This window comes from Erithacus rubecula (assembly GCF_903797595.1).
Source record: "Erithacus rubecula genome assembly, chromosome: 15".
NCBI classification, from domain to species: Eukaryota; Metazoa; Chordata; class Aves; order Passeriformes; family Muscicapidae; genus Erithacus; species Erithacus rubecula.
Genome location: NC_136667.1, coordinates 11,837,903 through 11,865,386, shown reverse-complemented (window position 1 = coordinate 11,865,386; position 27,484 = coordinate 11,837,903). Strand labels below are relative to the sequence as shown.

The 27,484-nt window shown below is 41.5% G+C and overlaps 1 protein-coding gene across 6 annotated transcripts in view; it reads left to right on the top strand.

The window, feature by feature from the left end:
- The window catches only part of PASD1 (PAS domain containing repressor 1), a gene marked incomplete at its 3' end in the record, with an annotated part of 52,430 nt that overhangs the window by 5,358 nt on the left and 19,588 nt on the right, over nucleotides 1-27,484 (top strand). For 4 of the 6 annotated variants that reach the window (XM_079318998.1, XM_079318999.1, XM_079319001.1 and 1 more), the window contains exons 2-8: nucleotides 18,718-18,809; nucleotides 20,718-20,774; nucleotides 21,956-22,110; nucleotides 22,601-22,692; nucleotides 24,482-24,571; nucleotides 25,630-25,750; nucleotides 26,888-27,001. In XM_079318998.1, the coding sequence (XP_079175124.1) occupies nucleotides 20,743-20,774; nucleotides 21,956-22,110; nucleotides 22,601-22,692; nucleotides 24,482-24,571; nucleotides 25,630-25,750; nucleotides 26,888-27,001 (604 nt within the window). In that variant the 5' untranslated portion in view covers nucleotides 18,718-18,809; nucleotides 20,718-20,742. Of the gene's footprint in view, nucleotides 1-18,717; nucleotides 18,810-20,717; nucleotides 20,775-21,955; nucleotides 22,111-22,600; nucleotides 22,693-24,481; nucleotides 24,572-25,629; nucleotides 25,751-26,887; nucleotides 27,002-27,484 lie in introns of those variants that run through there. The other 2 variants (XM_079319000.1, XM_079319003.1) reach the window with 2 other exon arrangements.

Below are 27,484 nucleotides of genomic sequence, written 5' to 3'. Positions count from 1 at the left end.
TCAAGAAAATGTTAAATTGCAGCAGTAGGAGGGCTAGAGATGTGGTTACACAAATCCATCTCTTGTACAAAGCGAGGTTAAAGATCATCATTTGTCTAGTTCTGGCTAGCTGAGCCAGTGAAGGGACAAGCTACATTGCAGTATTTTACACACAATTACCACTATATAGCAAGAAGACAGAAAAAAATAAGCTAAAAGATAGCATCTGCACTAGGTCAAATTTTCTAAATTGGTCATGAATAAATTTGGGTGGGGAATTAGAAGAAGGCTTGTAGCTGCCCAAGGATTGAAGTTGCATAAGAGTCTTTCAATTAGGGTAGTTTTGAGATAGATCTTGATAATCTTATGAAAGAGATTATACAATTAAATTAGAGAGTTCCTGGAGATAGGAAATTACATTTGCAGAGTTAGTTCTTTGGTCTGCAGTGTAGCCATATTTTTAATGTATGCTTGAAAGGAGAATGGATCATGTTTCTTTATGCTTTTAACCCCATGTATCAGGTCTTCTCCTGTTTTCTTGAGAGATGAAGCAAGAAATAATTTTCTCTGTTGCTGCAGATTTGAATCTTTTTTCTCCCACATCTGAGTTCCTCTCAAGCACTAGGCACTGAAAATGTACAGTGCAGACTCCATGCAGCATTTTTCTGGCATGCTCCCTGGTTCAACTTGTTCATCAGATTTTGAGCAAGAGCCATTTTTCCTTCAGAGTGTGTTGCCAGTAACTGTATTACACTTGATGGTGTATTTTCTGTTGCTGGTGTAAATGAACTCTGTGTAGCTCTATGGACTGCCAGACTAATACTGGCAGTGATCTTCACCTGCCCTTTGCTATGTCACAGAACAATTTAGTCTTACGTGCTTCTTAGGTGTATCATAAGTTTATTGTGTGATGTGAGGATGTGTTTTTGGTGCTTCTTGGCAGGTTGAAGAGATGTTGTTTTTTTCCAATTGTTTTCCAGACTGGAGTGCTGGGTTGGTGTTCCCTTTTAACCTGATGTTCCTAAAATAAGTTGGAAACCTGGACTTAGTATCTGCTCTGCTCTGGTGCTGATCAGAGCAAAATTCTCTAAGTCATGCAGGATAAAATCTAGAAGTGACCGCTGACATTAGTGATGAATTAGTAACTTTAAAAATACAGTGTGGTAAGTGTAAAGTTGAATGTATGATGTCCATCTTACTACAAGAAAGAGAGAAGGAAGTAGATAAAACAAGTCACAAATTAAGCAGTTAAGGAAGAAGGAAAACAGCTCAACCTAGGCTGCAGCAGAGATTGTCCACCTGCCAGTCTGCCTGCAAAGGGAAATGGAAATAGTGGAAACCGTCAGCACTGATGAGGGTAACACTGAGATGGTAAAAGAGGAAGTGTGTTAATCAAATTCGATGGAGCTGTTGAAATGCATTGAATCACCTGACTGACTTGTATTCCTAGGCAAACACAATTATACAATTGATTAATTTGTTGACGTTCCTTTAGTGCATAACTCTATGGTAACCGAGAGGCTTGCTAAACATTACCATGGAGAATGCTGCAAAAATATCTTTCTTTGGGAGAGAGGGAGGGAGGCAGAGCAAGACTTGGAGCTCTGACTTTGGAGGACATACAAAAACACACACACAAATAGACACACTTGTGCAGTTGGAATTGGGCTGCTGTTGCAGATGGAGAAAGATGAGAATCTGGCAGTTTGCAGGTATGATCAAAGAGGTGACCTTGGCTAACAATTGCCTTCAACACTTTTGCTACAGACTGGGACTGTACTACCCTCCTGCTGGATCCCTGCCACCTGGGTCCTGAGCAGGCAGGGACAACAAAGGATTTAGTCTTCCCTGCACTATTCTCCCGTGGCATGGAGGGCTCTGCCACCCTGCATATCACCTTCCATCAGCTTCTGGAACCTCAGTTCTTCAGGGCTGCTCTGCAGGGGCCTTGTGTGACATAGAAATGTGTCTTCAGTTTTACATCGAGTTCCCAGATTTTGATTTTGCCTGGCTGCTCTGTGGTACCTTCACTTGTGCCTTCACTGTTCTCTGTGCCCTGGCTCTGAGCAGACACTTCACCCCTCTTTATCCAGTGGCAGCATCACAGCTCAGCAGAGACCTGCACTGGGCCTCTGTCTCCCCATGATTATTCTGAGTTGGAAGGATCACTGAAGTGTTCCTCTTCACCTATAAGTAAATGTGAGGTGCTTTGTTGAGTGTCAGTTATAGGCCGATTGATTAATTAATTGACTAATAGACAAATGAAGAGATATTTATAAGTATGTTTATTCTTGTTTACAAACTGCCCAAGCCTAAGCAAGATTTTTGAATATGTAGCAATGGCAGGAATCATATCCATAAAAATGCTAATCTTCTCTCTTGCTTCATCAGTTCAGCCCACAAACAAATGCATACACACACGCTTAAAAGAAATTAATAACGTTTGTTGGTTGTCTTCTGGGCTCAACCTGCTTTAATCTTTAATGCACAGCACAGTGCAGTGCATTACTTCTGGACAGTAATGTTTTGATCATAACATGCTAAGTAAAACATTTTTTGGGGTAATTAATGAGCAATAGGTGAGCTGAAAAGAGCTCCCATTGCAGATAGGCTTTTTGCATAGACATGGCAACATGATAGGAAGATTTCCAAGCCAATGCAGAGGCTTTATCTGAAGAGAATGAGATAAACCCCTGGCCCTGATGAAGACATAGGTTGAACTTCCACCAACTTCTTTGTGGGAACCTCTCCCAAAGAGTCAGCTGAAGAGAAAAATGGATGTTCCTGGGTGTCAGTCTTTGGTTTTAGGTTGTTCAAAGCTCTGCTGAACAATCTGCAAAGAGGTGTTTCTGTATAGAGGAGGATGCTGTGTGTTTGGTCACACATGTTGGTGTGTTGACTTGTCACAGCAAAGGCAGCAATTAGGAGGCTCTAATAGCTGGGGAGGGTTACACCCCTTGCTGAGGAAGTTTGACGATAAACCTGTTTGTCCTGTCCCTGAGTGCAGTGTACACTGGCTCAATTTACAGTAACTTAAAAACATTCACTCTGATCAAACTGCTTCAAATCAAATTTTATTAAGTGATGCATTAAATGTGTGTGTTAAATGAGTCACATGAGACAAAAAGGTGGGACTTGGGTTCACTCTCTACTGATGTATATATTAAAGATGAGTATTAATAGTTTGCCTTTTCTCTTGAATAATTGTCATGGCTTCCTTTTGGGGCGGGCTTTCTGTGGAAAGGGCACAGCAGGAAGTATTAATAAAACAAGCTCTTTGCACTAATCTTAACACCTGCATTTTCTGTTTAATTTTGCTTATGCAGAGGGCTGAGCCTTCTCATTAGTGGAGACAGTGTGTCAACATAGGAAAGGTGAGTTATTGTATTTCCTTTCCGTCATAAATTCTGGGATTAACCTCCCACAGGGCGGCAGTGATGCGGAGCTGTGTAATTGCATAGGGAGTTTATGCTGGCCCTTGAGTTCCAGTTCTGGGACAGACAATTATTACTGCTCTTTCTGCTGCAGCATGGACTTCTGAGAAAGCATTTTCTTATCTGAGCCTTCTTCATATCTCATGGGACTTGGCCTGTCAACAGCAAGACCTCCTGGTGTCTATGTCTCACTGAGACTGGAGCTGAGGTCCATTATTTGGGGATATTTATACGACTCAGGAAGCCTTGCTGAAAATTATTTTACGTGGGAAAACTGCGATTCTGTTTCTCGATTTCTGGAAATAATTCAGAGTATGGAAGGAGAGGCTCCCAGAAGAAGGTTGTTAGAAGGAAAGTGTGTATGATTCTGCAATAGTCCTGGTGTATTTTCTGGAAAGGGCAAAGATCCATTGCCTAAAATAGGATAAGAATAATTGCCAAAAAATGATCTAAAATTGCCGCTAAGCCATTTGTAAACCTGAAATGAGGCTGAGTCAGAACTTTCTGTTACCCAGGGCACATGTTTTGAATCTAGAGCTGAATTCCTTATATTGAATATATTCATAGTTAAAAGGGTAAGGAGTGTTCACAGGGAGTCTGAAGTGTTAGAATTATGTGTTTGTTGGTAGAATGCTTTTGCAACCAGAACAGAATTTCTTTTCACTTGGGGGATGAAAAAAAGACAAATGTTTTGTATTAACAAGCATGAATTTAGTTGTACAGTGAGAAAAATTTTGTAAATATAAATCATCAACTTATTTCAAAAGTTTCAGTGCTGAGGAAATTTTCCTGGGATTTTCTAATATAGTCTGATTTGAATTGTTTGAATAAGAAGAGGTATTGGTGAATAAATCAGATAATGAGCTGCTTTAAATAGAAGGGATAGTGCCTATTTATGATGTATAGAAGTTCCTAAGAGAGATGAATTTCCAGTTTAATCTTCTTTGGATTGTGTTTGAAATCTACTTTTATGCAGCATTTCTGACTGTTTCAGAGATTACTCTTCAGACACTTGCATAGACCTTCATTTCTATTTGAATTATAGCTCTACAAGGTCATTTGCAGGCAAATGTTCATTTGTTTCAATTGTTTTTTAGTCCATTGACCTTGAGATAAACTTGGTAAGCCTTGCCAGAAGTTTTCTTCTGACCTAGTTGCTCTTGTCAGAACTTAGGAAGCCTAGTTATCACCCTTACCAGAAGGAGTAATAGAGACCAGCTCTTTTGTCATTGGAGCCTTTGGCCCAGTGTGGATGAGCTTTGCAGTTGATCTGAGAGAGATGAAAATTGCTCCCTTACTCTTACAGAAATAAGGAGCATATTGAGATAAATACTTCTTTTTCATACTTTTTTTGTAAGTTCTTTTGATAAAATTCATGTGGGAAAAAGGATTGCTGGATGAATTAGATTAACTAAACATTGGATTTCTCTCTCATAGAGCATTGGCATTGACTCTTTACCCATGAAAAAGCTTTTAGTTGAGAAAAAAAATTGGAATTAACTTTTGTTTTTCCTGAGAGAACATCATGCTTTATTGAGGGTATAATGTCAATCAGATGATTTTTCTCACAACCTTGCAACACTTGCAGCAGCTTCCATCAAAGGGCCCCAATGGCGAAACGTTGGTGAAAGGATTACATACAGTGCTGTAATGTGGTGGAGCAGGATTGCTACTCTGCATAAAGGAAGGAGGCATCTGGGACATATTAAAAACTTCTGACAGGGATAGGAAGATAATTCTCAAGATAATTCTGCATCGAATTCTACTCTAGCTTCTGCCTTTTGCTGGGCTTCCCAAGCCCCAGGTCACAAGGTTAGAAAAAACTGTGAGCTGATTGTGTCATCCTTCAACTGCAGATGCAGGAGAGCTTCCCCATTGCAGTAAACCACCACCAGACCCAGAAAATCTGTTATCACCCTCCTATTGAGGATGATGGTTTCTAAAACATTAACATTCATGTCAGATCTAGGTAGGGATCAGCAGAAACTTAAATCATTGTCAGAACAGCTGTGAGATACCTAATCAGTTATTTCCTAAGGAAAATGAGTTTGCATGAATAATTGTAAATATTTTGTTCAGCTACTAAAGCGATGGTAAACAAGCTTCTGAGGCTGGAGAGAAGTGTTCTGTGGGACAGTACTTGATTTCTTATTCATTTTAACTTTAGTGTAGAAGGAATTAGTTTAGGTACTTTGGATTACGTTTCGTGGCAGCACTGATCGTTACCAGGGGCTCACTTTGAAGACAGTGAAAGAGAATCATTAAAAGGTTTAGGTTGAAAGGGATCTTAAAGATCATCTCATTCCAGCCCCTCTGCTGTGGACAAGGACACCTTCCACCAGACCAGGTTGCTCAGGGCCACACCCAACCTCACCTTGAACACTTTCAGGGATGAGTATCCAGAGCCTCTCTGGGCAAGCTGTGCCAGGGCTTCACGACCCTCACAGTGAAGGATTCCCTCCTAACATCTAATCTAAATCCAATCTCATTTAGTTTAAAACTATTCCTTCTTGTCCTACAAATATCTACCTATGTAAAAAGTACCCCTCTTTTTTATAAGCTCCCTTTGTCTTTGAATGTCACAATGGGGTCTCCCTAGAGCCATCTCTTCTTCAGGCTGAGGAACCCCAGCTCTCTTAACCTGTCTCCATAGCAGAGGTGCCCCAGCCCTCTCATAATTCTTGTGGCCCTTCTCTGGACATCCTGCAGCAGGTGCACATCTTTCTTGTGCTGAAGACCCCAGAGCTGGATGCAGAACTCCAGGTGGGCTCTCATGAGGGCATAGTAGAGGGGGAGAAGCACAATCATTAACATCCCTAACCTTGATAAACATGGCCAGTCCTGGTTTACAGTGTGCAGCACTTCTCAGGATGAGTGCAAAGCTGGAGATTCTGCCACTGGGAGGTGTTCATGGCACCAGAGTAAATTCTGGCTTTGAGAGGAAGATGACAGCCTGAGCACCCATGCTCTGCCTCAGCTTTGCACTGCCCAGTTTGTGCCAAGCTGTGCTGGTAAGCACAGCCCTCGTACTGGGGGTGAGCCAGGGTTAGGTGCTCTGTGCCCCTTTGGGCAGTGGCTGCCTCATATCTCTGCTGGCTCTCTGAAGTACTTGCTCTACATAAGCAATAATTAATGACACAGTTTAATTTCTTGTTTTGTACTTCTCACATGTTAAAACTGAATTAAGTTGGAAGAAACTTCGATGTTAAATCAAGGTGGGTGTAATGCCAGTTTTGAAGGAGATAAGAGTTTCACTACTGATCTCTTGCAGAAAGGGTGATGAGAGGAAGGAAAGGAGGAAGTTAGCTTTTCTCTCTGCCTAATTGAATATTTTCTCTGTTTGAGTTTCAGCTAAACTACTGTGTAGTTTGCTTGCAATTTTTAGCAGATGTGCACATAAGCAGTGCACTAAGGAAGGAGAATGGGAGTACAGATGATGTTTACCTCTCAAACATGGTGTGGATTTCTGAGGAAACTATGACTGCCAGCTAAAGGTTATGGGCATTTTTAACTTCTGCTGCTGGCTTCATTCACCTGTGTAGATGTTTGTTAGGAATCTTGCTGGCCTTAGTGGTATTCTGTAGTCAGATTATCATAGAAATAAGCTCCATGTGTTTTTCTGCATGTACATTACAGTGTGATTCCTTTCATCAGCTGATTTTAATGTGGATTTTCTCAGTCAGCCTAATTTTATTCTGTTATGTGCAGTAACAGACATTATTAGTATATTGTTATACAATTTAAGGTTCTTTGTTCAGGAAAGCCCTAGGTAAACAATTCATGTTTACCCTAATCCTGGAAAACACAAATATATCGTGCTGTTTTCACCCAAGAATTACATAGATGGTTAAAAATAGTGCCAATGGATCTGGCTAAAGGAAGGGCCAAGCTCTAAATGCTCTTTTCACTCTGTCCCTGGTGAAGTAGGTTCTCAGTCTGCAGCCTTTTCAGCTGGGCTAGTCTCTTACTTGGAAACCAGGGACCAGAGGTGTCAAACATTCAGATCCACCATCTTTGTCAATCACATTCATACAGCCAGGATTGCTCAGCAGGATGGCAGTGTCCACTGCTACTGCCATTAACTTGCTTAAATAGAGGAGATTTATCCTTTGAGAGATAAGGACCCACGTACTTCATTTAGTGGTCATACTGGAGTGTTGATTTGGACTGATACTAGGAGGATTCTTAGCACTGGACTATTGCAGGTGTGAAATAAGTAATTTTAGAATATTCTATGTTCTTGCACAATTGTAATAACCCATACACCAAATTTAGATGTCCAGAAAAACACCTGTGTCATTGATATCAAGGATGCTCATCCTTGAGGTACATGACCAATTCTCTGTCCTGCATCCTCCTGTCACCCTGAGGAGGGGATTTTGTGAGAAATGCCCCTGTCCATGCTGCAGTGAGGGACAAGGGACCCTGCATTCTGCAGCACTGGTCAGAGGAGCTGAGGAGCCTCTTTGACAGCATGGCAGTAGAAATGTTGTTCTTTGTTCCATTCCCTTTCCTCTGACTTCTGTGTTTAATCACATTTTTTTTTACATTAACATTATTAGGGAGGGACACATCTTTTCTGGTCTTCAATTAAAAAAAAAAAACCTCTAAGAAAATCCCCAAAGTGAATTGGACATTCAACCATGCTGAGTCATGTTCTGTTATTATGACTAATTATCCAGCCAGCCATGCAAATAAACTGCAAGGGGGGAAAAAGGATGTGTGTGAATAGCTTATCTATGACAGAATGGAGCCTTGGGTCGTTGTGCATAATATGTGTAACAATATGACCTAGTATGAAAGTGGCTGACATATTTGCAGTAAAAAAAATAATGAGAGAGAGAGAGAACTATGGATGTTTATCTTCTCTTTTCTTCTTCCTAAGGAAGAAGGAAAAACTAAGGAAAGTTTTACTTTCTCATTATACTTTTAGTGTGTAGCCGTGGTACCATGCAGGATGATGAATTTGATTGCAGTTAATTGTTTAAATATTCCTTTATTCACAAAGCTCTCAAAACAAATAACCATCTTTTGAGGAGCTAGTTGAGAAGTGATGTGGGCAAGATAGTGCAAAAGAGAATATTGCATGTGAAGATAAAAATGCCTCAGAGAAGATAAAGAGAAGTGTATGGGGGTGTTTTTAAAAAAGGAGATAGTGCCTCAGTTATATTATTACCAAATCAGTTATATTATTAGCAATACCAGAATAAGCGGCAACAATTCTTGAAAAAAACTTGTAAACTTCAATAATTCATCCTTGGTGTACCAGAGAAGGAATTACAGTTGGGACAACATCTTTTCTGTTGCATAAGTCGTCCAGTGTTACTAATGCAAATACTACAAATGAATACAACTTTGTCCAAAAATACATTTGCTGACTGCTGCTCATCTGTCTTCTTCATGGTAAACAAGAGACATCTGTGCAGAAGGTCTTATAGCCACAGAAAATATTTTGCATTATATTCTCCAAGTGGTGCCATTATGAGCTATTCTTACCCAAAGAGCTGTTCTTTAGGGCAACTGAAACTCAGATGGATGTTTGGTGTTTGTGCTTATTTGCGACTGTATTATATATTAATAATGCAAGGAGTAAAACACTGGATGGAAAAGTGCCACTTCAAGACACCTGTGAATGATTTTGGAAAATGCGAGTAATGTGGGTTTTCTCACAATAATGATCAAGTCTAGCCTTTAATCATGCACTTGAAAGAAGTGGGTTCAGACCTTATGAAAGGTGTTTTCTTACTCAGCTTTAAGGCGCAGGCCAATAAATAACTTGATCGGATTAGCCGAGTTTGAATAGGAATAGCAGCAAATACAATCAAATGAGGGTGAATGATACTGCTGTGCTCTCTATTAGAAAAATATCTGCCAGCTGCCATTGCAGAGAATAATCCTGCAGGATGCTGACACCTCTAGTCCACATTGCCCAAGGGAATTGGACCAGGGCACTTCAGGCATGCAGCTCTCAGTACTCACCTTAGCTGAACAGTGTTTTTTTCTCTAAAATCCTACTTTCCCCTGTTATATAAAGACTGACTCTTTTCTGCCTTCTCCTTGAAAGGCTCTTGATGCTTACTTGGACTGAATGCATTTCTGGTTATTCTCAGCTGAAAGATTACAGAGATGGCAGTGGTCAGGTCAGTGGGGCATGAACATGGCTCAGCTGGAGAGCAGATGTGAGCAGATCATTTAAGGAAAGCAGCTGAAATTCTGGGAGCCAAACAAAAAGAAGTCAAATTTTGAAATCTAAGGCCGTTTGACTTAAGTGCAGATTATATTTGGAATATTCCAGAATTAAACACACCAAGGGGGTAAGGAAATTTCTTATGCCTGAACTTAAATGCATGAAGCCAAAGATGCAAAATGAGGTCAGTTAGCTCAGCTGCAGTGAATCCTTTGATATTCATTTAATGGATAAGTAGATATAACTCTGCGCTTGAAGGAAAGACTTTGAATTTTTGAATTTACTAAAGCTCTTTATAATTTTCTCACAGGTCTTTTACATAAACTGGATATTGGGAGGCCTTTCTTTAAGGAGAGGGTGGTCTCTGAAACAGGCTTTCTTGAGAGGTGGTCAGTTCCCCAAGCCTGATAGCATTTAGGAGGCATTTGGACAATGCCCATAATACCACACTTTAACTTTTGGTCAGGCCTTAAGTGGGCAGCCAGGTGGACTAGCTGGTCACTGTAGCTCCCTTCCAACTGAAATATTCTTTTTTATTCTATTCTGCTGAGCAGTTAAGCTGTACAGACAGGTAGTGCTGTTTCACTTCTGCTACAATACCACACAGATCTCCTCAACTTGTTACCTCTTTTCTTCTGCCTCTGAACCACAGGCGAGAGGTGCTCTGGCTCTGGGAGATCCATTGTTTGTGCAGCATTTGGTTTCAGATACTGGTCAAAATGGAAAAGTTGAGCTCTGAATAAGGGACTGGATTCTTCTCTGGTATAGGGAGTCTTTCAGTCTTGTTCAGACCTATATCTAATCCTTTTGTTGTAGTATTTCCTTTTATTGAATAGCTTCCTTATGTATTGAATTCCAGAAATTCCAGGTTGGTTATATGCATGGGAAACAGATTGCAACTGATAGCAGATTTAATTACTCAGGTCTAGAATTACTGAGGCAGAACATTTTTTCTTCATGTTTTTTGAAAAGGGAGAAAAATCTTTCCTTTTTATTTAGAGGAACGATTTTGAGATCAAATGATTCTGAGCTGCACTGTCATTCAGTGATCACTTGAGGCAAAAATAATGAACTGGGTTTTATTCCCCTTCTTCATTTGAAAATCAGGACTTACCAGTACTGCGTGTTTAAGCCAGTTCTAAGACTATAGTCTTAGATGCTTCAGGAAGCTTATTTTAGGAGGGAGGATTTGACTGAATGCCAATAGACAGAGCTAATCATCGAGACATCTGGATTCACTTCTTAACTCTCCTGCATGACTTTTGGGTCAATGATTTAGGTTGAGTTTTTCCAAAATGTTCAGTATTTGTAGGTGCTTATGCTGAATTTCAGCATGTCTGAAAATTAGGCTGTACCTGCATTCACTGTTTCAAATTCAGCTTCCCAAACCTGGGACACTTGTGCAAAAGGAGACAGAAGTCAAATGTGTACCCCTATTTCCTCATTCCTACAAGGATGGATAACTGTGTTTGTAGAGGATGCTGAGACTTCCTGAGGTAAATGCATTAGACAGGAGAAAAGATGGCAGCAAGCTACTTGCAAAGTATCAGAAAAGTAGACATTGTTCAGAAATCAAAGGATATCTGAACAAGGACCAAACTTCCAAGAGTTCACCAGCTGGAGGGCTTCCTAGACTATGTAGAGGACCAAGCAGATCTGAAGAAGTGCAGAAATGATGGAGCCAAAGGTTGCTGGCTGTCTGCAGACTGACTGTACAGCATCCAGCCCATCCAGCTGCCTTCCCACCTGTTCTCAACAGCAGCAGAGGAGCACCTGAATTGCTGTTTCTTGGAAGGGGGCTCCAGAGACATAGGACTGATCATGGTCAGGGTGATGCATGTGCAGCAAGCTGTGTGCTTCTAACAGGCTCTGATTTGTGTCCCTCACAGTCAGTCTTAGCATGCCAGAGAGGGGCAGACCTGTTGTGCAGGTGTGGAGCAGTTCTGCTAAACATCTGCTCAGATAGTGGAAGAGTTCTGATTATATCCAGCTCCTTCCATGAGTAGGGCTGGGACCTGCTAGACTCTTCCTGCTTTCACAGATGGTGAGTACATCACTTCTGTGGCTGCATCCTGACTCCAGTGTCGACTGTGGCTTCTATCAGGCTTTAAAATGAGCTGAAGCACATTTATAGAGCAGTGGCCAGGTAGTGATGCTACTAATGCTTGTAGACAGAAGAGTTTCGAAAGAAAATCCTCCATTCCACAAATAGCTCCTACCATCTTCTGGTCCTGCAGACTGGGAGTAGATGCATCATGAAGCCAAGTCATACACAGTGTTTTTGCCCCACTGGAGCAGAGCACTTCTGTAGTGTGGTCCTGAAACCATCTAGGACCCACTTCTGACCCCATTGAAGGCTCCTGCTTTTACTGTACAGAGCAAGCAGCCCCTCAGGCCTTACTTTTTTTTTTTTTTTTTGCAATATGAGTTCAACCTCCAGCACAAGCAAGCACTATCTGTACTATCCTTGAGCATTTGAAATGCATTTTTATGTTGGGTTGGTGGCCAGAAATGTGTATTGTATCACCATCTGTTGAAAGCCAGGTGGTGCAGTGATTCCTTATCTTCGTGGCACTATTGTCTGCTAATGGGCCATCTTTAAGATTAGATGGGGCAATTATCTTTATCTTTCTCACAACCCATCCTCCCTCCAGGAGGACATCATCTACTGATGTCCCATTAAGTCCCACTGTATGACTGATAAAATTACATCATCCCATTGGGAGATGCTCCAGCCAGGGGAAGGAACCAAGCCTTTCCTGTCTAGATAAAAACGGAGCTGTCGGACAGCAAGTTATCATTTTTTCACTGGATTCCAGAAGACAAGCTGGACCTTTCCACATCATCCCTGTACTTCTGGAGGAAGGCTGCACCCTTCTACAGGAGCACTGCTTCAGCTGAACCACATCTGCCACTGCAGGGGGACTGTAGCCACCATTTGATCAGACTGCTGCCAACACCCTGACTGACGGGGTGTCAGGTTGCATTCTGACTCTGTCAGGGTTGGGATTGTTGGCTTAGGTTTTTTTTGTAATACTGTATTTCTATTTTCCCAGCAAAGAACTGTTATTCCTAATTCCCATATCTTTGCCTGAGAGCCCCTTAATTTCAAATTTATAATAATTCGGAAAAGTATTTATAATATTCAGAAAAGTAGAGGAGAAGGTATTTAGTTTAATTAGATCACTGATTTTCTTTGTTGTATAATGATTGCATTTATTCTGTGCACAGGGGAAATTCAAGGCATACAAGTAGGCAGTTTAATGACACGTAGACTTCATGTAGCTCTCTGTTTAGGATGAATTTCACTCTTGGTAAATAGAGGAGTTATAAGAGAGATTTCAGGTTAATGCATTCTGAACAGGCAGTTTTCATATGTTTGTCCTCATATCTACCTTGTTGCCAAAACAAAATCCAAAACCAAAAAAGGATCTAATGACCTCACGTAATGCACCAATGCAGTTGATGTGAGTTCTGTCCTCTTGGTGGGAGTCATGCATAGCACCTCCCAGGGAGTCTGGTGATTCCTGCTCCCTTCTTCAGCTGGTGATCCCTGAAAATGGAGCAGAAAGGGTCAGGGTGCCCAGTACTAGCTTCACAGTCAATTCTGCAGAAGATAATGCCCTAGGGCAGAGTGCTGGTTTATTTTAAAAATGTCCTTTGCTGGTTGACTCTAATAGTGTTAAAACTCTTCTGAATGAAACCCTGAAATGAGCTAGAATTTCAATACCAGATTTATGGTCAGATAGTGTTCAAATTTTTTAAGCTGGAGAATCAATAGTTTTGCGAAGAATCTTTTTAGCTTGTCACTGTTTTGAAATTGCTGAAATTTATTAGATTAACCTTCCCACACCCCCCACTCCTTTGTGATTTGCCAGAGAAGTAAATATGATAGGAAGTGACCTGAGGCAGGAAAAAGGGCTTTCTGCTCACCTCCTTTCCCGTGCATCCAGCAGCAATGGTTACTTAACTCCCAGCATTAGGTGGTGATGCTGCAGGGGTCATCCTGAATGTCACCACTGCTTTCCTGGGTAGAAATTGTTCTCGGTATTTTTTTGCAAATTGCTCTGAAGTAAAATATGTATTTATGCATTCACCCCCACACACATACATTTGCATCATTTGGATCAGCCAGAAACAGAAACTGAGCTTTAAAGAGCTGGAAGTATTGAAGAACATTCTGTTCAAAAGACTTTTGACCATTCTGTTTCGATATTCGTGCCTTCTCTTTAGCTCTATGTACCTTTCCTGGAAGTAGTCCCCTGAAAACACACAATCTCAACTGCTGCAGTGAACAGCTACTCTTGCTCTCATCCTACATGAGGGAAAGCCATCTTATTATTTGAGGATTATTTGGCTCTTTGTCTGTCTTTCATACTACAACACACATACCTTTCTTGTAGTAACTGAATGGTAACAAATGAACACAGGTATTCACCCAAGACTGCAGAAGAAATATTATTTGCATATGTGTTCTTATCCTACCCTGCTTGTGCCAAAAGTAGTTTTGTGTTTCTTAGGGTTGTGAATCAACATTCTGCTTTTTGCCATGTTTTGGGAATTTTAAGGGGCCATTAGACATATTGGTAGGATTAATTACATGCATGCTCTTCTTTTCACAGAGACCCCAGAAACATTTAAAATAATATTCTGCAGTGTCATATCTTTACCCTGCAAGGTTCAGCAATTTGCTAGAACAGAGCAAACTTGGCTAGCTATTTTCTCCAGGGTCTGACAAAAATCCTAGAGAATAAAATGTTCCAATAATCGTCTTTTCAAGTGTCTGTTAGTTTTTAATAATTTTCCGCCTTTCTTTTTTCAGAAGCACCATATATTAGTTAAAACAAAAACAAAGAATAAACCACAAAAAAACCCCACCAACACAGTACCACTGTTCCTGCCTGTATCTTTCACTTCACTTTTGTGCTGAATCACAGCCTTTTTTTGTGGTGTAATTGTTTTGTATAATCCATTTTCTCTGAAGCTGTTGCTGCTATAATGAATGTAGTGATAAATCTCTCGCAGGTAACAAGCTAAATTTAGAGTTCAATAAACTAGGGGATAGTATACTGTAGATAAGTAAGTGCATTGAGATGCAACAGATGAATAAAAAGTCCACTTCTGGCAGATTAACAAAGGGGAAACACAGAACATTTGGTTCCATCCCCCACTGACCACCATCACCCATGTTCTAGCAAAGATGCTGTGTGAAATTACAGGTACAGTCCTAGTACCCCCAAAGGGTTCCAGAGTGTGTTGCTGCTGTGGACAGGTGCACTGTGCTGGACACTTCCCTCAGCCCCCCTGTGGATGTAGAGTAGTGTTTCTATAAAGCTTGGAGCTGCACAGCTCTACCACTGACGTGAGGAAGATCCCAATTCCTCCAGGGAGGATACAACTGGGACTGGGAGCTGTCAGGCAGGACAGGACCCAGTGCTCCTGGAGCTGGACATAAATGTCATTGGAGCCAAAACTCATCTGATCCCCACCATGATGATTCCTTAGGCAGTGTGCCCCTAAAGAGAACCTCTCTGTCATGTGTGCCTCAGACCTGGGCAAGCCAAGTTCCCACAGTGAAATGGCTGGGGGATTGTCAAAACTGAGGTCATTGTATGTTTTCTCTTTTGAGAAGAGGAAAGTGAAGAACATGGAGAAGAAAAAGCAGTGGGAAGGATGAAGGCAGGTGATATAAGAAACAACAAGATGGAGAGAAGCTGTGTACAAGAGAGATCCACTTCTCTCAATTGTGATCCAATGATGTTAAGTACAGGGGATAAGTGAGATAAGGGCAGAAAAGAGTGAAGAACAACAGAAGGCAAGACATGGCAGGGAAAGGAGACAGTGAAATAGAGGCAGAAAAAAAAAATTAAGCAAGCAGGTTAGATAACACAGATATGCAGCTCCTTTGCCACACCTGGTTTAGTCTTTGCCTTCCTGTGTGATGCCTTCATGCTGGGCTGTGACACAGCAGTGGTGAGGCCATGCCCTGTGGGTGCTCTGGCAGCTGGGAATGCCACAGCCATGCCAAGCTGTTGCTGCTGCTCCTGCTCACTCACTGTGGCACTGGGGCAAACATCTGTCTGTGTGACAGGAGGATGGCAGGAGTGCAGCACCAGCAGTGGTGAGTGACACAGCACTGACACTGGGGGCAGGACCTCAGGGCTGCTGGGCATCAGCAGAGATGCTGATCCTTCCTATGCAAAACAAGCAGGGATTCAGTCACACTGTTTGATTTTTCAAATGCCATTTACATAATCATCTTACAGTTGAACCAGTCGCACTTTACTAAATCAGCTATTTTTCTGCCAAGCACAGTTGCACCCTCCTGTTGCCTGAAGAAAAATGAAACATTGGCATGCTGACATATAAATCATATTGCTGGAGAGTGCATCTCTCTTACTTGTGACTGCATTGTGCCACAAAGTGCTGCATCTTGTAATTGAGGGCTCTTTGATTAATTCATTGCATGAAAAATCTGTGGAAATTATTAGCATAGCACATTTCCATAATTAACATGTTTCCTACTGTTTAGATTTGAAGATTCCCTGACTGCCATATGTTACTTTAATGCAAAATTCAATGAAAACTTAAATACAGGCAGAACAAAGTTTTTATGCATAGACAGTGTTTTTCATTAGACCAGTTGTTATAGCTGGGAAAAGCAATCAAATCATCTGGATTCAGGGACACTTTTAGGTGATGAATGAAAGCTTTATTTATTGCTGATCACAAAGAAATGGGCAGTATCTCTCATAGAAATATCTTTGCCTTGCCATGAGTGACATAACCAAATAATTAAAACTTAACCTATGATGAAATGTTCATAGGAACTGTTGGTTTCTGGACACAAGTCTGGCATTCCATTAAGAATTATCCAAGGTAATGTTAATATTTTGATGGTTTGCAGTGAGCCAATAAATAAACATTTTCTTTACTCACAGGTTTGCAGTTTTAGATAGCACCTGAAGTCAGTTATGCAAAACAGAAAATTGCTTCTGCCATTCTGTCTTCAGTAAAAAATGTGCCAAAATATATCAGATAGCATGGAATAATGCTTTAACTATTAGTTGTTGTCTGCCAAGTCCATTTGTCTTGCTAAGGCTGTCATTTGGCTACATTACTCTTCCCGTAACCCTGGAAACAACATCAAATACTGTGATGTTTGAAAAGTCTGAAATATAATGTACCCTTAAAATGCAGTGAGTGGTTTTTGAGACTCCCTGTACAAAGGAACAAAAAACTAATTTTCCTTTACAGAGGGTATTAAGCAGTGATGGATGTGCATTACTTTGTGAGAAAGCTGATCCTCACGTGTTGAAGGTGGGATGAGAAACAATGCCAGCAGCATTGACAAGTTTCCTGTTTACCTGCCCACAGAGTTAAGGAATCCCTCTCTCAAAGTGTTACAGAAGAGGATTTTCAGGAGGCAATAAATAAATTTTGATCCCTCTCATTAATGCAGCTAAGGTCAAAGGATTCTATCTGGATCTTTTTAAAATACTCTTAACCTGCAGACATACTGCTGTCTGTAGTGCTAAGTGCCTTAACTGGATGAGGAGTGTATACAACCCTTATGAAACTATTCTTAAGTATTCTAGTTACTATATTTATCTCTGTCTTATAACAAGACAAAAAGCACTTAGCTAAATGCAGTCCTGGAGTGCTTAATCCAGTTAAGATTATTTTGTCCTTAGGTGTCTTCTCCTAAGACTTTTTCTAGCTCACCATCCTGCTGCATCATGCAAAAAGCTGCTCTGTGTGGTTAGGCCTGTGCATTCTTTAATGACCACTTATTCTGTGAGCTCCTTCAAGTCTCAGCTGTTGGCTGAGGACATTGCTCATGTTCATTAGGAAGCCTCATTCCTCTGCCCCTGGCAGCTCACATCTGCTGTACTGCAGGGGAATGATGGTTCTTCCTGGAGACTGGAGAATCCAGGCTTCATTTCCCACTTAAAGCTCAGTCAGCATTAGCTGTACTGTTGATGCTCTTGGTGACCAAACACCTTCCCTCAACTTGCTGCTCTTCCACCTGAGTAGGAGGCCAACCATTCTAATGAGGCAGAAAACCCACCAGCCTTCTTGGGAGCTTTCAGCTGTTAGACAACCTGTTGACAAAGTTTCCATAAAATGCACTTTCTTTAAAATAATGCTTTGCACTCCAAGCTTGGGAAAAATCCTTTTCCTTTGGCTGAATTTTTGCATAGTCAAGTCTGCACACTAAGAACATTCCCTGAAAAATTTTGATAGATCTTTCTGTGTATCCACAAGCATTTTTTATAATTTAACCTAATGCTTAAAAAGGACTTTTCTTTTACCTGTGTATCTCTGAACTTTTCCCCAGTCACCAGATCTTCTAGAGAAGAAACAACTGTGTGATTTTGATAGAGGAGCGCTGAGGGATGAGCAGCAGTGATAAGAGCCTCAGCTCAATAGGGTAACAAATAAGATCACACACGCCTTTTGAACCAAAATAAAAGTGTGTCATTTGATGTGGTTACCACCACAGTGAGAACAGAGACAGAGCAGATCCTCTCAATGGAAGTTTGCTGTGCAGGTGTTGTTTCTAATTGCATCTTTACTGAGGGTGTCAGGAGTTATATTGTATTTTCCCTAGATTATGTGTGTCCTGTCTGTAGCAGGTATTAAGGGGAGGCCTTGAGTCCATTCACAGGAAAGTGGTTGTAGCTTGTGCTGACTTCTGCTGATCATGTTTATCTTGAAGGATGTTTTGGTTGCAAGATTTACTAGATGAGGTACAGCTCATACTTCTGGTTTTCACAGCACACCAGGTAAACTGTCATACTTGTTTTTGATCCTCAGTGGCTTCAAGCCAGTAGGGCCATTCTGCCACCCTGCTGGGTCACACAGCTTTTTGGACATGAGAGGTTACATTGGCCTTCCCAGGTGCTTTTGTGGCAGTAGGTGGTGCCTACAGAGCCAGGCACCTGAGAACTTGGTCCAGCTCCCATTTCTGGAGGCTTTGCTGAGCATTCATCAGTCATACTTGAGCATGTTTCTAATTTGTGGTGGTAGACTTTTCTCATCTTGAAGTGATTACAGCTGTCTAGGTTAAATGTTGCCTGCAACTTTTTTAACTGGACTTGCTTTTCCTTCTAGGATTAATTTTTCTCCGTCTCTATTTACATGGTGATAAGAAGTGATAATCCCACTCTGTCAGTCTGGACTGATGAATCTGAGAAATAGAACAGGTAATTTCTAATCTGGCTTGTAGCTTTTGGTGACTCAGGCAGTGAGAACCACTCCCTCTCTACGAAGTGCATTCATAACAAAATTATTTACAGTTTCTTCTGCCCAAGTCATCTGCAGGGAGGGAGATCCTTGCCCTGGAGCAGGGAAGGAAGGATAAAATTTTGTAGCTGTTGCTGTGAGCATCATCTTTGACTTCCTGACAGTTGTGGCTGGTTCTGTTTTGTGTTATTTTTATAGCTACCAAGTTGTTTGAGGTTGGAGTAGTCTCTAAACAGAGAAAATCTTTTGGATGTACCTATTGAAAAATGTCCCTTGAGTTCTGGGCAGCATGGGGTGTTTTGCAGGGAAAGTACTCATTGGAGATTACTGGGGGGCAGATTGGTTCTGGTGGTGGGGATAGGAACGATTTTCTCTTGGGAGGTGTCAGGTGTCTGAGGGTGTGCAATCCAGGAGACCAGCTGACCTGAGCAGCGTGGGGTGACAGCAGCTGCCTCACCTGCACCTCCCTGGCTCTCTGTTCCTCGACTCAGCCCATCAGAGTCACAGAAAGCAAGTCACCAGGGAAGAAGTTACCCTTGTGTTACCTGTGTTACCCTTGCCCCATCATTTAATGGGGCTTGAGAGTACTGTGTCCTTACTGAGAGTTGTTGCCAACTGTTCTCCTTGACTGGTTAGTGCTAGGTGAGGATATTTTAAATCGACGCCTTGGATATTTTAAATTGAATCCCAAGCTCAGATGATGTGGGACAAGTCCACCAATGCAAGCAGGTGTCAGTGGCTGCAGGATGCTCTGGATGAACCTGTCTATCTATAATCTTTTAGATATCCTGATAATATGATGCTGTTGCCTAATACTAATCCTTTAGGGGATTAGCTCAGTTTCTTTCTTTCTCTTAATTTCTTTTTCTTTCTTTCTTTCTTTTTCTTCCTTCCTTCCTTTCTTTTCCTTTCCTTTCCTTTCCTTTCCTTTCCTTTCCTTTCCTTTCCTTTCCTTTCCTTTCCTTTCCTTTCCTTTCCTTTTCCTTTTCCTTTTCCTTTTCCTTTTCCTTTTCCTTTTCCTTTTCCTTTTCCTTTTCCTTTTCCTTTTCCTTTTCCTTTTCCTTTTCCTTTTCCTTTTCCTTTCCTTTTCCTTTTCCTTTTCCTTTTCCTTTTCCTTTTCCTTTTCCTTTTCCTTTTCCTTTTCCTTTTCCTTTTCCTTTTCCTTTTCCTTTTCCTTTCCTTTTCCTTTCCTTTTCCTTTTCCTTTTCCTTTTCCTTTTCCTTTTCCTTTTCCTTTTCCTTTCCTTTTCCTTTTCCTTTTCCTTTTCCTTTCCTTTTCCTTTCCTTTCCTTTCCTTTCCTTTCCTTTTCCTTTTCCTTTCCTTTCCTTTCCTTTCCTTTCTCCTGTGTCTTTCCACTGGAAAAGAAATCTCAGATATGTTTCAAGCAGGGCCAGCAGTGATTGAAATCAGCCAGTAACCTATCTGATTTCCTGGAACAGGACCAGCTGTGGTGCTGCCTGGTCCAGACACCAGGTCAGATTTCTCTTTTTCGCTCTTACATTTGCCAGGCAGATGCTGATTCCTGTGCAGAGATAGGTGCTTCAGCAGGATTCCCTGTCCTGGCTCAAAGGGCAGGACAAAGGCAGACTGAGGGGCTGCTAGATCTTTCTTTTTTAGATCTTTCCCTTTGAAGTCCTTTTGTTTTAGCTGGATGTTTGAGCATGTCTCATGAGCATGAGTCTCACTTCTCATGCCTCAGTAGCTGACTGAACAAGCAAGGAAAGACATACCAAGAGTGAAATTTGGGAAAATGAAGATTGAAACATCCAGGATGTCTTTTAAGTACAACCTACTACGCCTCATTTTTTGGCATTCTTAGCAATATCAGAGAATATGTCTCAGTAAGTACTTCTGTCTTCTCCTTGCAGAGTCCTGTGTTGTGTAAGCGAACTGATGGATGAAGATGAGAAGGACAGGGCAAAGAGGTATGACAGTATGTTCTCCTGGAGTTGAAATGTAAATGCTGTGTTGTCCAGTGCTTAACAATGAACTTGACTCCAGTGATGTCAGAGGCAAAGCTACCACACAGTTTACAGGCTGTGTATAGCTGACCACAAGCAGTATAATTCAGTCACAGTTCAGGCTTCTCACAAAGTTCAGCCACCCCTACAATGGGGTGAGAAGTCTGAATGGTGACTGAGTTTCCTCCTGTCAGAGAGGCACTTGGCTCAGTTCTGTTTAGTCATTGTACAAGTGCCAAAACAGAGATGGCTGTGAATGTGAATGCTGGATCTGAGAACATCCAAATGCCATCCTGAATATGGAAATGCTTTCTGCATACCATCCTCAGTCTAGATCACAGGAAGTGTGTATCATCATGAATACATTTGTAAAGCAAATTAATTACTACCGGAAGAGGTTGTATGAATAGTGTTATCTCAGATATAAGCATTGGAAAGAACACTTCAGAAGAAACTGAATGGATTTGCTTTCTCCTTTATGGTTTTTTTTGAAGGGGAAAGCCTAATAGATATTCTTAATTTGTGAACTGAAAACTGAAAACCATTGTAGTTCTGCAGCCAGACTCTTTAACATTCCCAGTTTCATATATCACAGCAGTAGATTTTCAAGACCACATACAAGATTTTATTCTGTGGTTCAGTTGCCTCTGCATAGTTCTGTCTCTTGATAAACTCCTTTCGCAAGTGCAAATCAGAGCTATCCTTCACATTTTGATGTTTATATATGTGTGTACTAGTTGCAAAACAAAAATTCATCAAAATTAAGTGAGTGGAAGATGAACATGCATGAACATCCTTTTCTCTTACTGAAGGAATTTCTCCCATAACCCCTTCACTATCAGTGCTTTTGAAACAGTGGGAACTGATTCTGAAATGTGTGTAAGGATATGGTCTTTCCCAAATGAACCCAAATATGTGTTACCTTCAGGTGTTCCTTGCTGCTGGTGAGCTCAGTCTTGCTACAAGGCTCTAAGCATCAGCAAAATCTTTGTGTACAAGCCCAACTTTAAACAAATAAACATTCCCCACAGAGTTTAGATTCTTGTATTTAAAGTGTTTTGCTGGGGCAGGGTAGATCACCTCACCCTGGTTTATACTGTAGGTCCTTCATTCTGCTTAGTGGCATTTATGTTTTTGTCTCACAGGGCATCACGCAACAAATCTGAGAAAAAGAGGAGAGACCAGTTCAATGTCCTCATTAAGGAGCTTTGCACAATGCTGCAGGGCCACGGCCACCCTCTCAAGATGGACAAGTCCACTATACTGCAAAGGACCATTGACTTCCTACAGAAACAAAAAGGTACTGGAGGGTGCTGGCTTTGCAGCTGCTCAGCAGCCAGTTTCCACTCAGAAAATGCAAACTGTTTTTCCCAAGCATCTCAGTGACCCAGAGAGGACATGAGCCTAAGTGAGGGGCAGAATAAAGCACTGCAGTTGGCCTCAGGAGATGAGCTAGAGTGAATACAATGCTGACCAGTGAAACATAGATTTGAAAAGATGCATTTCTGTATGGTTTTTACTGTGGATACATCATTACCCTCATTGGCCTCCACATTCCCTGGCCTGCTTTGTACACTCTCAAATAAAACTTGGGGAAGGAAAAGCTGAAGAACAGAACCCATTACAAAAGTCAGGGGAGAGAGGATTATATGCCATCCTCCCTGGTCTCTTGGATTAGGAGATGATAAACCTGTCCTGCTGCCTGGGCACTCACAAGTGCAGCTTGTGAAACAGATCCAGAATTGCAGACACCCTTTGCTCAAGGGATTTTCTGATATTTTCTCTTTAAGAAATCACAGCACAGACAGAAGCCTGTCAGATTAGACAAGACTGGAAGCCTTCATTTCTTAGCAACGAGGAGTTCACACAGTTGATGTTAGAGGTAAGAAGAAATTAAATAGATATATGAGAAATAATAAGTTCAGTGGAGTAGTTCAGGGATATACAGTTCTTTTTCACCTGTAGGTCGCAATGTTAATGATTTCTACTCTGCTGGCACATACAATACAAACCTGACAGAGACTGATGTTGTACAAAATGCTTTGCAGATGCAGAACTTAAGATTGCTTCCCCTTAAAGATAGATGGCTTTTCATTTGGGAATCAAGACTGATTTGGCCCAGATTTGGCCTGGTGGGAGAGGAAAAGAGAATTTCCTTTTCTCAGAAGAGCCATGAGAGCTGGCAGTTTCAGGAAAAACTTGAAAGGACCTGGAAAAAGCAGAGCAGCTCTCTTCCTCCCACATCCCATTAGCCAGGCAGCACCACCTGTGCTGCCTCTGCAGCTGCTGGCTGTGCACTGCTGTCCTCTTGATGGGAGTGCTGCCTCTTCTGCTTGAATTGCCTTTAAATGCATTAATGAAAACAGCTCTTACACTCCCATCTCTAAAATGTTTTGCCAATCTAGAAACATTCCCCAAGCCTACATTTCTCCCTTCTTATGGATGTGGCTCTGAGTTTGGGCTACATGCTTCTCCAGCAGGAACGTCTCTTGTGTGGGAAGCTGCTGCTCTTGCCCTACCAAAATAAGGGTGTATGCTGGGCATGAGCTAGGACGTGCTGCTGTGTCTTAGTTATTCCTTTTCATCAGGATGTCATGACTCATCTCCCTGGAAAAGTCCATTCATTCTTTCTGGGAATCTCTCTTGCCAAACAAGATAGCTTGCTACAGCTGAATCAAAACAAATTCCCCCCTTAGATTGGAAGTGGTGGGGTAGAGCAAGCCCTATAATAATGGCTGGCTTGCTGGACTCTGGTAGACCATTGAACAGTTTGCTTAAAATCAGAGGGTTTTTTCAATTTGAGCAAAGGCAGAGTCTGGCAGTGAGGTGGGGGAGATGGTGAATACTGCATCTTTGACTCCCTGTAGCTAAGGTGCAGAGCAGCATAACAGTATCTTTAGAAGAGCTGGCTTTGTGCACAGTGCTGGCCAGCTATTAAACCTCCCAGGTCTTGATGTTAGAGAAGAATAAGAACAGACACTGCATAAAAGGTACAAGGTGATATTGTGAAGAATAGGGAAAACACAACATCCAAGGAGAAAGCACAGGCAGTGACTTGAAAGGGACAGAGAACTTTAACTCTGGGACAGAAACCACTGTGAGTGAGAAAGGGGGAAAAAAAAAAAAAGCCTTAAAATTGTTTTGTCACTAGCCTTACAGATCAGTGCTTTACACAAAATAAATAAGGCTTCATATTGCCAATAAACTGCTAAAAATACATAATTGTGTAATTTTTCTGTCTCTGCTTATCCATCCGTCCATTCACAGTGCTGGGTTTGCCATGATGATATCTGACATCTCCTTACAACACTGAGTTTGTTAACTATTGTGTAATTCAGAACACATAATGAAGTGAATGAAGTCAGCAGGGTTGCATGGGTGTTGAAATTCTCAGCATCACTGTCTCACTTCATGTTATATAAATACTCGCTGGGTGAAAAATACAAGTCAATTTAATAGTAATGACAACAAAAAAATGAGAATATACAAATAATGTTGAATTAGCCAGCATGTGTAATTTTTATTTTTCCACATTGAACTGTCATTTCTTGGATTAATTTCTGCTAAGTTTAAGATGATAGAAGCATCACTAAGGAATCAATTAAGTTTTTCCCTTGCATAATTCTGTTTTGGATTTTTTTCTTTTTTTTTTCCCTGCCTATTATCATTAGGCACTAGATGGCTTTCTCCTTGCTCTTACCACTGATGGGATTATTATTTATGTATCTGATAGTGTTTCTTCTCTGCTAGGACACTTACCGGTAAGTTCTGACCATGAGATACATTGAATACATTCGCCTCCTTAATGTAAATCAGTCAGTGTAGTGCTGGGGTCTGGTTTTGTCCAACCAAAGAGTCAACTGACTGTGGGTGGGAGGTCAACCAGCAAATTCTTGTGCAGTTTCTCAAGTTCCTGTGAATAACAGATTCTCTCCCAGGGTCTGAGTTAGTTTAAAAAAACCCCAACTATCAAAATCACTGTACTCATATCTCATCACTTGGCCATGCATCTAAAGGTTTGGGAGGTGTTTGACCTACCAGGTTAATGGAAAATCTTACCATTGTGAAATCCATGCTGAAGCTCTTCTTAGATAATGTAAATATTATTTCAGATATGAATCTATGCTCTTCAAATGACATTGGGTTTTTCTACTTTGAGCCCATAGTGTTGGCTTGGCCTCAGAGTTTTCTGGGAGAACTTCTAGAAAACAGTTAGTTGTCAGGTGCAGAAATTTCAGCTTTGCCCCTCAAAAACATTCTCCGCTTCATCTGGTGCTAAGCACAAAGCAGCAGGGATGCTCTATATGAGGGCAAATTCAAGCATGCAGTTACCTGAATGTTAGGTATTATGTATGTTATGCAAAGAACAAATCTGTTCTGGCATTTTGGTAGAACCCCTTAGTCAGGATATGTGGGTTGATGAGCACTGAATCACTTGCAGGTCAAGCTGATTTTGCTAGATGTTAATCCTAGAAGACAAACGGAGGATGTAAGGAGGAGCTTTCCCTCTTTTGTGACATGTTTTCAAAAAGAAATTCTCATAATGTTATAGTCCTGTGGTACCAGGGTTTCTTCTCCAGCTTATATGTGTCTGAACTGAAAGGCAGCCTCTGGGACTCATTCAAACTTTTGCAAATATCCTGGGGTAAAATAGTCTAAAGGTTATATTCTGTCCTAGATCCATCTGCAGATTGACTGGGCTTCCTTGTCTTAGGCATCCAGCCAGACTGACTGCATCTGTGCTCTGCTGAGGGGTGAAAAGGGATGTGGTTGTGTCAGGTTGTACTGCTGAACATGACAAAGCATTCTTTTGTACCAGTCAGATTTGGTGGACCAAAATATATTAAACTTTCTGCCTGACGGGGAGCAGAGCGAGGTGTACAAGCTCCTTTCTCCACATGTGCTCATGACAGATCCTGTTGCAGCTGATTTTCTAAATGGTAAGTTCTGCTCTTCTCTGTCAGTCAGAGAAGTTTGCCAAAGGTAAACAGCTCCCAGGGAAGTCTGAACAGAGTTCTCCAGCTGTTTAGTACTCTTGCCTGGCACTTCTGTTTTGCTGCATTTGTGAGTTTTAGTGCATCACATCTCTGATGTTCCTATGTGGTCCCAATACTCGCTCTTTGATTAGGACAGTCTTTGTTTTACCATCTGCTTTGTGCCTTGGATGGTAGATGCTTTACCCCAGGTAGATGCTAGACCAAGCCTGAGAAAGGAGTGAGGGCTCAAAGAAAAAAAAATTGGAGAAATACCAAACAGTTTTGGCAGAGCCATTATTCCTTAGGAAGCTTGCATGTCTCAGGACAAGAGAACCCGAATGTAACTTAAGCAGCAGCCTTTCTATCTGAACAGTCCATCTAGATCTGTTCTGCTGGCAGCTGTCCCATGTCCCTTTCCTGCAGAAAATTTCCCTAGGACCAGACCAGGCAGCAGCATCTTCCCAATATCTGTATTTCCTTAAGCCTGTGCTGAGCCCCCACCCCTTTCCCAATGGGTTTGGCAAGGCTACCAAGCAGCACTGGGCTCCCCTTCCTGCCCTAAGCATCTGTGGCAGCTGAGCAGTCTGATGATGCTCTGCCCAGGGGGTGATTTCCCTCTGGCTGAAGGCCATGTGGTCTAATCCATAAGAGTTCAGATTTGGGGCAGAAAACTGGTTTAGAGCTTGGCACAGTGCTCTCCACTGTTAATCAAAAGGCTTAGGGTGTGTTCAGTGCCCTTTGGATCTAGGTCCCACTGAGCAGTGCCAGAGTAGAATACTTCAGTGCCATGCAACTGCTTTGCATGAAATCCTACATCCATGAAGTCAGGGGGAAATTCTGCTGTACAGCCAGAACTTCACATTCAGCTTACTGGGGTGACTGCAAAGACGGGAAAAAAGGATGAGAATACATTTCCTTAAGCAGAAACAGCTGATAATTGCTCCCAGTAGTTATATATTTACTTCTGGGTACCAGAAGCTTCCCAGCAGGGTGTGCTCAGATACCACAGCAGCAGGGTTAGATAAATTAAATATGTGAGCAAGCTGAAGTGCAGACTTCTAATAACATTGACTTTGTATCCCTCTCTTTCTCTCATTTCAGCGGAAAAACAAATAGAGTTCTGTTGCCATTTAGCAAGAGGCAGCTTAGATCCAAATGAACCCCTGATGTATGAATATGTGAAATTTGTAGTGGATTTTAAATATTTTACTCATGGTAAGTTACTGTTCCAGCCTCTCTTTGTCTGTCCACCTCTTTCCTTTAAATTGTCTTGATCTGTAGCATCTTAAAGGCTCTGTTTCTGCTGAAAATTCCCTGTAATTGTCAAGGATAGAATGAGCTGTGCCTACATTGGATATATTTTTTGTATAAAAGTGGCAGGGATTTTGTTGATCAGAAGAGTCCACTCTGCTGCATGTTATGCCTAAAGCTGATATCAGACTGAAAATGCTTCTGTCTGATCCACTGCCGATTTTAAAGCAGCCTACTTATTCAAATAGCCAGTAAAATATGGTATTCTGTTTCACTTGTGGCAGTGAAATGACACTTTACAGAGATAAAGTAATTTGAGGAGCCTGTAAAATCCTGAATCTTGCAAATGTTGGCCTGGAGAAGGTCTGATAAGGAGACTGCAGCTGTACACTGTGAGCTGCTCAGAACTGTCTGAGAAGCTCCCCAGCAAGCCACAAGTAGGTGGTT